Here is an 11592-nt window from a genome sequence, read left to right on the forward strand (position 1 = left end):
ATATTATTTCATAATAAGTCAACAACACTAATCGATAAAAGGGTATTCGGTAATCATACAAAATCGATACAACGTACCTAAAAGTGCTTTTACGAATTTTAATTTTTTTTGTTCGACTATGAGAATATTGAATTATACATAATGAAGATGAAATAGTTTCTTTAAAGAAAGAATTCACTGTATGATGAGCGCAGAAATAGAGAGAGATTTAATACATAGATTGTACATATAATCAGATTTTAGTCTTCAAAGATGAATGTAAATCATTTCATCAGAGATGAAATGATTTGTGGAACAGAAAAAGGATTACAGATGGAGGATATTCTATTGATATTCATGTGTATGCATGCAATCACACTCATAGGACAATTATATGTAGTCATATCCATCATATAACATCAATATCATCAGATATAAAGATGGTGTCTCAAGTACCTATGCAAATTGACTTGTAGTGGGAAGACAAAAGATGATTGATTTGATTCTGAGTCACTACGATTCCCATGTTTCTGATGTGTATGTGACCCATACTTGTAATCCATATATAGTTTTATTCAAAAGGTTATACACAGACCACACACATATATTATGTTTTTGATGTGTTCTCTTTTTATCCTTTTTGTTTCTTATATGTTGGGATAAACTCATCACCTTCTTCTTTCCCACCGAAGAAACTCTCCCCAACTGACTTCCAACATAGCAATCATGAGTTGTAACATTAAACGATTCATATGATAATGTGCATATATATATATATATATAGATATTCTTCTTATATGATGTATAGCACATGAAAGGAATCATACACACTTACGTGAGCCAAAGGAAAGCTGTGTCATGATAAAGGCCATGGAGTCAACCAAATTGTAGCAAGATGGTATCTATCGTATGATCAACACACATGATACGATCGATTAGCCAAATAGGGGGGTTGTATGTACACCGACGACACTTGTGTGTTATGCTTTAGATCCTTTTAGCTACACCATCAAATGGGATATTTATGCGCTATGCTTAGCTATGAATCACCTGCTGAAGCTCAGTGCATTGGCTCGAGGCCAAACCCTAATGCGGGAGGAGCTGCCATGGCGGAGGAGGAAGAGGAGGAGGAGGAGGCGGCGGCGGCGGGTGCTGCAGCTTGTGGCTGGGCTGGGGTGGGCTGCAGCTCCTGCACCTGTCTCTTGAGGAACTTGACGTAGCGGATGGCCTCGTCGAGCATGGAGGCGGTGTCCATCTTGGTGCCGCCGGGGACGAGGCGCTGCAGGATGCGGATCCGCTCGCTGATGCGCTCCCGCCGGTGCCGCGCCGCTACGCTCTGCGGGTCGTCGCTGATCCGCACGTTGCGCCGCCGAGGCTTCTTGATGGTGGAGGGGTCGATGTCCACCGGCTGCATGGCCGCCATCCTGTACATCATCTCCTTCATGGCCCCTAAAGCTTCTTCCTCCGCCTCTTCTCCTTCCACCTCTCTCTGTGCGCTCATGTGGGTGCCTGGGAAGGTCGGCGAATGGACATGAGCAAGGAATGGGTCTGTGGGCTGAAACAACTCGGAGGGGATGTGATCCGAAAGAAACTGATTCCCCATGCTCATCTCAAGATCCCAAGAGCTACTACTGTTGTTGCTGGTGTTATCCATAAAGAGAAGCTATTGGTATGGGCCTTCTGCAAAGAGAGAGAGAGAGAGAGTGTGTTTGCTGATGATCGGAGAGCCCTAACAAAGAAGAGGTTATATAAGCCAAAAGAGGTCGACCAAAGAGATGATGGTGGTAATTGGGTGGAAGTTAAGGTTAGGGGAAGAGAGAGGGGGAGAGGGATGATCACACTCAAGACTTATGACATGTTTGGCTTGCTGAATTGGGTCCGGTGAGGACAATAAAATAATGGGGTGGGAGAGAGAAAGTTAGAGAAGGCACCAAATGATCAACCCTACAGCTGTGCTCCTCGTGAAGCATTGCAGGCTTTTACACATCCCTAGAGTTCCTCTCTCTCTCTCTCTCTCTCTCACAAATTCTTCTTTTCCATCAATGACGAATGCAAGCAATTAATGCCAAGGTATCTTTCTATATATTATGTGGCATCAGCTGCATCGGGTCAAATGCTTAGACCTTTTTCGTTCTGTTGGGCAATGCATTCTGTTGGGAAATGTTCCTGTGGAGTGTGAAGATTACAGATCGATACAGACTAATTGAGAGACTTAGCACTCAGTGTTCGATTTCAATGACAACTAATACTGCTTTAGGCCATCAAAGAGTATTGTAATATACATAATCTGAATCCAGTTAACAATTCCTAATGTTTGTTTGTGCATTATAATTCCAATTCGACACCATAGATTCTGCCAATATAAAGGACCTTCTCATAAAGCCAACAGCTCTTCTAGCTTCTTTTTTTTTTTTGTTCTTATGACAAAATTGTTCTCTTTAAAGACATTCTTTTTATTTTCTTTTCAGAAATGCTCGAGACATCTCATCAATCATCAAATGAGATTTTTACTGCACAAGTACAAGTAAACTGCATAGTCCTGGCATTAATATCAAATGGCATTGCAGCAATACTTGCATTAGCAGCAGTACAAGTAGATCATCCTTTACAAAACAAGCAATTGAACTAAAACAATTTGATAGCTGCATCAGAAACTCTGGGCTAGTAGTTAATGTCGACAACAATCTTTCCGTGAGCTCACCATTCGAATTGCTCAGCATGATTGAGACTGACAATTATTGACAGTGGCTGATGTTGACGTCGGTGGTGGTAGACTCAAAGTCGTTGACGAGTTCGACTTGGTTTAAATTTGACTTGTGAGATCAATATCATAGTGGGATTGGGAGGGATTGGGATTCTCGATACGATTCCTTCGATGCTTAAATTAATCTTTTAAAATAAGTTAAATTATGAAAAGCAGAAAAAGTCAAACCTTATTAACAGTGCTTATGTTCGTCGTTTATAGTCGATCTTCACTAATAATAAGCAATAAGAAAAATATTTCTTGCGCCTAAAAATATTCAGAGAATATTTTCTATTGAGATTTTGGTTTATGTGTCACATTTGCATAGTTTTGCTTTGTCATTTCCTGCTGACTGAGATGTGAGTTTTGGGTGGAGACGAATATTTTTTCTATCAATTATAAGGATGATTATGATAATATATATAATTAATTAATTTAAATGCTATGATCAACCTGATCTTTTGAAAGCATAGCCCCAAGTTATTAGCTGACTACATGGATAAATATTGTCTTGTTTATGGAAATAAACCTTTTATAATGTCAGAGAGAAAGAATCTTTGACAATAAGAATATTATTGGATTGATGTTATCGCATCATCCGTGAGAGAAAGAAGTAATGACTAGGAGAAGAAATGTGACATCATTTATAGCAGCAACTCACAGCATTTTGCAAGCTTCGTTATCACGAGTTAGACATCCAATTCAATGTCTTGGAAGTCACAACTTCAAGCTTAAGTTGATACTGTGGCACACTCTTTATGTATGCAAAGCTTAATTGCGTCTTTGGTTAGGTCAAGTTACCAAAAACTAATGCAGCAAAAGTCAATAGATTCATGTAATAGTGCAGTAAAGTAGTGTAGATAACACTAGCCAGGATGAAAATAAAAAGTATATTTCTGTAGCTTAGAATTAGATAAGGTTTAATATCAAAATCTAACGCAATTAAACAGTGAAAACAACTAAGTAAATAGCATCATCATGAAATTCTACGAACTAAACTGGTATATATGTATGTATGTTCATGCCACATTCTCAGCTTGATTGCTAGGATTTACAGCTTGTGATAGAGTTCTTCCTGAAGCTGTAGAAACTCTACATGCATCTAAATATGCCAAAAAAACCCTAATCTTTCATGCACGGCAAGTCAGTAAACTTGACATGATTTGGAATATGAAAATAAAGAAACTGTATTCTAGTTGTTCATGGGTTTTGTTCTGAAACCATTTGACTGAATCATTCTTTTCTTCCTTCATTGAACATTAGGGTTAGGTAGCAAGTCTATGTCTTCTTCATTGAACACTAAAGCAGTGTCTTAGCTTTATATTGGGTGCATGCATATCTCTGCTTGCCCTAATCTTCCACACACACGCACTCAGAGATTTAGAGAGAGAGAGAGAGAGAGAGAGATGATATAAAGAGGAGATCATGGAATGCAAGCCATTCACACTGAAGAATAAAGGGAAGATAAGATCATGTCAGAATAATTTCCAAGAACGTGCATTCGAGGCCTAGGCATGGTCCATAGTCTAGGCAAAGAGGTGGATGCTCCAACAGTGTGTTCAGCAAGAAATCATTCATCTGATCTGACAATGTTGGAGTGGAAAACCTCCCCCGACATTTCTTCTTCACCCTCCCTCCCTCTCTACTCATCCCTCTGATATATTACATATGCTTACATGCATTAGGATTGATTTGCAATGTGAGAAACCTTCATGGTTGTTCAACATGGTGTGTTCAAATGAGAGAGAGAGAGAGAGAGAGAGAGAGAGAGAGAGAGAGAGAGAGGTTGGTAAAAAAGAGCTGCCTCAAGTCTTCCACTTTATCGCAGTCTTTACTAGCAAAGGAAAGACAAGTTCCAAGATGGATTGGACAAAATCTCACCACATGAGAGGAAAAAGATGTGAAGTAGGTATTTGATGGTGAAAGGGGAGGGGAAGGAAAACACGCACGCATCGAATTTAATGCTCCCATAGAGTTCCTGAAAGAATGGAGTTTCTGATTAGTGTAGCTTTTAACTCGCCTAATTATTGGAAGTAAGGAAAAAGAGAGGTAATTTGAGGGTGGCAATGGGACAAATGGCTGATGACAGGAGCAATGAATCCAACAAGGGGAAGAAGAGTAAGGGTTAAGATTCCCAGGTACACTGTACATCTTTTAAAGCTTATCATCATTCTCAGGGTTCACAATGTCTCTTCTTTATTCTTTTTTCTTCTTTTTTATGTCTCTACAAAAGTCTATCAATGAACATTATCATCATACTAACATGTTTAATCTGTGATTATAAGATACATTGTTATTCTGTAATAAGAATAAATATCAGCATCAATGTTTTTAAGGTAATTAGCAACATCACAAGCTACCACCAATAGGCTAATGATGTTTATCATGTCAACATCAAATCTTAATGGGAATATTATTCGAATAAGATGTAGTGCATACACCTTATGCATCAGGATCAATCACACAGATAAATCTAAATTGCGATCTTTTACCTCAATAAAAATAAGTAAAATTTCTGATTGAATTCAGAAACATTGGTGATTTCTCTTTTGAAATACAAGACAAGTGAGAATCAGTCATCATGGCAGGCTAATGATCAAAATTAACATTAGCAGAAAGCTAAATACCCTGGAAAGCTAAATAGAGAAGGGATGGTGTAGATTGTAAGCAGGGTATGATGGCCCTCCCTCGTTTGTTTCATGGGCCTCATAAATCCCAGTAGGATTCTTGTGTTAATACGAATATTCATATATGAGAGAAATTAAATTTTCAAAAAATAATTTTGACTCTGAATCAGCTTGTCTTTGACTTACGAATCTAAACAAATCAAAGGCGGAGTAAGATTTTGGCAATCTTCATTTCATTTGGCTGGATTTGATTGAAGATAACAACATCCATCTTTGCCTTTGAGATGATGGAGAGAAAGACTGAGTTCAAAATTAGATTCATTCACATTGCTACGTAGTTCAAATTTTTTAGATTATATTGGTGAAAAGGATTCCATCCGAACTAGAATTCTAGAAGACAAACATAACAATTTCTCGAGAGTTCACAGCACAACTGTTTGGCTGTTCGTGACACTTTGACTAGTTCATGAGGAAGGATTGGTAAGTTTGGATAAGGATTTTGAAGGAGTTTTAATTGAATTTTAACTACTTAGGAAGAGTATTAATTAGATTCAAATTTATTGTAGGATTAGGATTTGGATTTAGCCTAGGAATTCAAATAGAAAAGTAATCCTCAGAGAATTAAATTTTTATTTCTTATCATTACATCATCGCTCTCATGTTTTTGGCTAGGGATAGACATCGATGATAATTTAATTTTCTCTATAAATATAAATAAGAAATTATTTTACCATGTCAAATCGATTTTTGATATATTTTTATTTTTTTAATTTATTTTTGATATTTTTTTTGTTATTGAACTCTGGATTTTTCTTTTGCTTGTGAGGTCTCTCTTTAATCTTTTTCGACGAAAACAAAATTCAAACATAGATTCTTATAATAAATTATTAAATAATTTATTAATTAAATTAATTAATATTATATATATATATATATATATATATATATATATATATATATATATATATATATATATATATATCAGATAAGATTTGATAACGAAAGAAGCATACGAGTGGCTGCCACTCTTTTCATTATGATGATTTCTTATCGAAGGGTAAAGGATTAGGTGTTGGATTAGATGCATTTTGAAACAGTGCATGGATCCTTTTTCTTTCAATTAATTCATCAATAAATAAGTGCACGTGATACATTCGATCATTTATATCATCGCACATGTGAGACACGTGATTAAATAGTCAAATCATTGTCGGACACGGGTCATCTCAGGGGTCATTCAAGACTCCCTACTTCAAACATCGTCGTTAGTTGGAGTTGTTGGTTGATCTTCTTAGATGTCACCTCATTTTAAGACGAGCTTCTTCTAAAAACATATCGAGTTTGCGATCAAAATGGTGGATCCTAAAACGTTGACCGTCACGATGAGAGGGGGTCAATAACCTATTTTTGGAAAGACTGACAACAGGTCAACATCCCCGTTGTCGGTGGGATTTGATACCAATAACATAACGACAGAAACTCTCCTCCTCTCGTCGTCGCTCTGTTGACAGACACATCCATCCCTCCCCTCAAAGCAAGCAAGACGCAACGCTTGGAGAGTCTCCAAGCACGGGACGACTCCTCCACCACGATCTCCTTTGGGGGACCTAACCTACGTCTCCCCCTCTCTACCTTCCCTCTTATCATACTTCCGTTCCTTCTTCCTTCTCTCCGCCTCTCTCGATGGCTTCCTCCTCTTCCCTCCATCTCCTGGTCGCTGTCGTCCTCCTGCTCTCCACCCCCTCCTCCGCCGCCCATCGCCGCCACCCTCACGCCCATCACCACAAGCACAAGGCCAACGCCACATCCCCTTCTACGCCCATCCACCAGGCTTGCCGTGCCGCCCTCTCCCCGGACGTCTGCGAGTCCGTCCTCTCCCATCTATCTATCTCCCTCCCTCCCGATCCCTCCGGCTCTGACGTCGCCCTCGCCGCTCTTTCTGCCGCCTCCCGTGGCCACCAGACCGCCCGGAGCAACGCCCAGTCCATCCTCGACGCCGCCGGATCCGACCGCAACCGCTCCACCGCCGCCCGCAATTGCCTCGAGCTACTCTCCCTCTCCGACCACCGCATTTCCGCAGCTATCAAGGCCCTCCCCGCCGGCGCCCTTGCCGACTCCCGTACCTTCTCTGGCGCCGCCGAGCTCTACCAGTACGCCTGCCGGGCCGGCCTTACGAAGGTCAACGACACCCAGATAGTGGTCGACGCCATGGCCTTCCTGGAGAGGCTCACCAACCTCACTACCAGCGCAACCGCCATGGTAGCCGCGCTGCAGCGCTACGGCCCCGACACCTCGCGCTGGGGCCCGCCGCAGACGGAGCGGGACGGGTACTGGCCGGACGAGGCCGCGGCCGGGTCCGGGTCCGGAGGAGGAAAAGCCCGGAAGAGTTTCCCGCGGCCGGGAGCGCCGGCGGACGCGACGGTGTGCAAGGGCAGCGAGTGCCGGTACCGGTCGGTTCAAGCGGCGGTGGACGCGGCGCCGGAGAACTCGACGAGGCCGTTCGTCATCCACATAAAGGAAGGGGTCTACGAGGAGACGGTTCGAGTGCCGTTGGAGAAGACCAACTTGGTATTTTTCGGGGACGGCATGGGCAAAACGGTCATTACAGGCTCCCTCAGTGCCGACATGGTCGGCGTCTCCACGTACAACACCGCCACCGTCGGTGAGGACCATAATTCGCCTCTTTCTATCTCCATTTACACGCGCCATAGTTCGCGACGTGTCCTTTAATATGTCCTGATCAACGCCATGCACCGCGAGGCAATGCACATGTCAATGGTGTCAGCTCACGGTGATCTCGACTTCTCTGCACATGCAAGAGAACGTGACATGTCGGGTTGCGTCGATGACAGGTGTGACGGGCGATGGATTCATGGCGAGGGACCTGACGATGGCCAACACGGCCGGGCCGGACGCCCACCAGGCCGTGGCCTACCGGTCCGACAGCGACCGCTCGGTGCTGGAGCACGTCGAGTTCTTGGGCCACCAGGACACCTTATACGCCTCCTCCCTCCGCCAGTTCTACCAGTCCTGCCGCGTCTCCGGCACCGTCGATTTCATCTTCGGCAACGCCGCCGCCGTCTTCCGCGACTGCAGCATCCTCGTGGTCCCCCGCCAGCTCGACCCCGAGCACGGGGAGACCAACACGGTCACCGCGCACGGCCGCTCCGACCCCGCCCAGTCCACCGGCTTCGTGTTCGACCGCTGCGTCGTCAACGGGAGCGACGAGTACCTCGCACTCTACAAGTCGAACCCGGCGGTCCACCTGACGTACCTGGGTAGGCCATGGAAGGAGTACTCGAGAACGGTGTTCATCGACTGCTCCATGGGGGAGATCGTGAGGCCGGAGGGGTGGACGCTGTGGAGCGGGGACTTCGCGCTGCCGACGCTGTACTTTGGGGAGTCTGGGAGCTCGGGGCCCGGCGGCAAGACGACGGCGAGGGTGCCGTGGAGCAGCAAGATACCGGCAGAGCACTTGGGTGCGTACTCTTTGGAAAGCTTCATACAGGGAGATCAGTGGATACCCGATGACTCCGAGCACAAAAACTGATGATTTCTACTGCAATTTGAGCGAGGAAAACGATGAAGATGTCCGCATATTCTGATAGCATGCTGTGACCAAATCTAATTTCGCTAAAATGCTCATTACACTGTTCCTTCGTCTGAATTGATCGGAGGCCACTGTTATGTTCTTAAACGAGGGGAATAGAAAAGAGCAATCTTATTATATGATGTTGAAATATTGTTGAAATAAAAATATGATGTTATAGTGTTTTTTCGTATTGTCGAAAACATCGTGATGCAGTATAATAACGAATTTAGCTTATGGATGATTGGCCCATAGAGATATAAAAGAAAATTGATAGGTGACTAAGAGTATTTCAAGTATTAATATCCGTAAAAAAAATAAATCCTAATATTTATGGAAGATGACATGGGAAATTAATATACGACAACAAATGTAATTTGTCAACTTCAGTTTATAATGTGAGTAGATTTGTTGACATTATTTGTCACGGTCAACTGACCAACTCTTGGAGACAAAGACACCATCGAAAACACTAAAAGAAATATACGACAACTGCCTGCCTGCCAATTTTGAAGTCTCTAACAATCCTCTTTGCCTTCCGACGAATGCACGCCATCGTCGTTAGAAGCCAAACTACTCTATTAAACCAGACGACGTATTATGCTTTCCACCCCATTCTTCTCACCCTACCCCTTCCTCATGGCTTCTCGTCCATCTAATCCTTCCCCTTCTCTCCTATTCCTCTTCCTCTTCATGATCAGCAGCGGAATTGCAGCTCAGAAGACGACCCACCTCCACTTCTACTTCCACGAGACCGTACGTGGCCCCGACGCGACATCCATCGTCGTGGCGAGCCTCCACAAGAACTCCTCCACCTTCGGCGACATACACGTGTTCGACAACGCCCTGCGAGAGAGCGCCGACCCGAGCTCGAAGCTCATCGGGCGAGCGCAGGGCCTCGCCACCAGCTCATCCCTCACGGACCTGTCGGCGCTGACGGCCATCAACTTGGTGTTCACGGCGGGGGAACTCAACGGGAGCACGCTGTCGCTGTTCGGGAGGGTGGAGGGCGTCACAGGCCCGGATGACCGGAGCATCGTCGGCGGCAGCGGGCTGTTCCGCCTTGCACGGGGCTTCGCGCTCAGCAGAACCGTCAATATTTCGTCCACGGGATACATCGTCGAGTTCGACGTTTATGTCAAACATTATTACTAGGTCGAGTTCTACTTGTAAGCTGTGGTGTGGATGCGTCTTGGACGAATAATATGGCTGTTCTAAGCCATCAAATTGGAGAAGATGCTGCCTCAAAGTCTGCATCTGACTAGTATTTGTCGTCTCTGTGAATTCCACGCCATGGCGGAGAAGTCTGCGTCTTCGATTGACTAGAATCATCCATGGATAATATTTGCTGTATCACTTCTGATCTTGTTCAGAGTTTCTACTTCCAGCTTTGAGCAGTTGGTGTGCTGTCATTGAAAGATTTTTTTGGTTCTTTCCTGCTAAATTGATCTTCCGTCACGTAAAAGTTAAAGAACAATATTCGATTCAACAGCCGGACACAAAATCATTTTTCACTTTTAAAGATATCATATTATATGGGGCCCAATTTCCAAAAAATCTCTCTTTTCTCTTTTTTTTCTTAGAGAAGCCCACATTTTCAGAATTTTCGAATAATATTTTTTTTACCTAATACCTGAAATGTTATATATATATATATATATATATATATATATATAGTGGGGAAGAGAGAGAGTTTATAAACGCCACATAACCCCAATTGCTTACTCACTTTTGACTAGTCAAACCATGAATGACGTAATGGTAGCTCAGCAATCAATTCTTCACCTGTCTCAATTCTACCACCGAACTCAGAAAGAACAGTGTTTGTTCTTCTTGTTGACTCTACTCGCAATCCAACTTTGACGGGACTTCGTGAGCTTCTCTGCAGCCAAAGAAAACAAACATACGGCATGCCTTAACAGTATAAAGCGTATGGGCCATGTGGTACCTTTGCCCCGTCTCCACCAAGTGCAATGGCCTCAGCTACGACCAACTCCTGCCTCTTCTTCTTCCTTCTCGTCCTCGTCTCGGCAGTGGCTGCCTCCGCCGATGACAAGTTCACCCACCTGCACTTCTACTTCCACGAGACGGACAGCGGGCCCAACGCAACGCTGGTGACGGCGGTAGAGCCTCCGAAGAACTCGACCACCTCATTCGGCAGCATCGTGGTGTACGACAACGTCCTCAGGGAGGGGGCCGACCCCGCCTCGGCGCTTATCGGCAGGGCCCAGGGGATCGGGGCCATCTCGGCCCTCGACGGCGGGAGCGGGCTGGCGGCGATGAACCTGGTGTTCACGACGGGGGAGTACAACGGGAGCACGCTGGCGTTGCTGGGGCGGTTCGTGGCCGGGGCCGTGTCAGAGCGCGGCATCGTCGGCGGAAGCGGGCGCTTCCGCCTCGCTCGTGGCTTCTCGTTGAGCAATGTCGTCAGCTCCACCGCCACAACGGTGGTTGCCGAGTTTGACGTTTACGTCACGCATTATTATTGAGTTAGCTCAAGTCTCGCCATCACCATACGTATTACGAAATACAAATCTTCTTTTTTTTTATGTGAACTTGTAATAAATTGGTCATAAAAGATGAACGACTCCGAGTTAAGCTGATGTCTTGGACACCAATTAAACTCGGAAGCTTAGATTCATCCAGTTATGAGT

At 44.2% G+C, this 11592-nt stretch overlaps 4 protein-coding genes across 4 annotated transcripts; 3 read left to right on the top strand and 1 right to left on the bottom strand.

The window, feature by feature from the left end:
* Nucleotides 1-864: 864 nt before the first annotated feature.
* LOC135674883 (transcription factor HEC3-like) lies at nt 865-1783 on the bottom strand. Its single transcript, XM_065185133.1, has one exon. The coding sequence runs from the start codon at nt 1631-1633 to the stop codon at nt 1040-1042; it is 594 nt and encodes a 197-aa protein (XP_065041205.1). The 5' UTR covers nt 1634-1783; the 3' UTR covers nt 865-1039.
* Nucleotides 1784-6887: 5104 nt separating this feature from the next.
* On the top strand, nt 6888-9078 carry LOC103983635 (probable pectinesterase/pectinesterase inhibitor 51). Its single transcript, XM_009400886.3, has 2 exons — nt 6888-8011; nt 8202-9078. Exons 1-2 carry the CDS (start codon nt 7033-7035, stop codon nt 8897-8899), a joined length of 1677 nt encoding a protein of 558 aa, XP_009399161.2. The 5' UTR covers nt 6888-7032; the 3' UTR covers nt 8900-9078.
* A 408-nt stretch (nt 9079-9486) lies between these two features.
* Nucleotides 9487-10323, top strand: LOC103983634 (dirigent protein 2). The gene has a single exon (XM_009400884.3). The coding sequence runs from the start codon at nt 9539-9541 to the stop codon at nt 10091-10093; it is 555 nt and encodes a 184-aa protein (XP_009399159.2). The 5' UTR covers nt 9487-9538; the 3' UTR covers nt 10094-10323.
* A 518-nt stretch (nt 10324-10841) lies between these two features.
* LOC135674884 (dirigent protein 2-like) lies at nt 10842-11583 on the top strand. Its single transcript, XM_065185134.1, has one exon. The coding sequence runs from the start codon at nt 10912-10914 to the stop codon at nt 11425-11427; it is 516 nt and encodes a 171-aa protein (XP_065041206.1). The 5' UTR covers nt 10842-10911; the 3' UTR covers nt 11428-11583.
* Nucleotides 11584-11592: the final 9 nt, after the last annotated feature.

This window comes from Musa acuminata, chromosome BXJ1-5 (assembly GCF_036884655.1).
Source record: "Musa acuminata AAA Group cultivar baxijiao chromosome BXJ1-5, Cavendish_Baxijiao_AAA, whole genome shotgun sequence".
NCBI classification, from domain to species: Eukaryota; Viridiplantae; Streptophyta; class Magnoliopsida; order Zingiberales; family Musaceae; genus Musa; species Musa acuminata.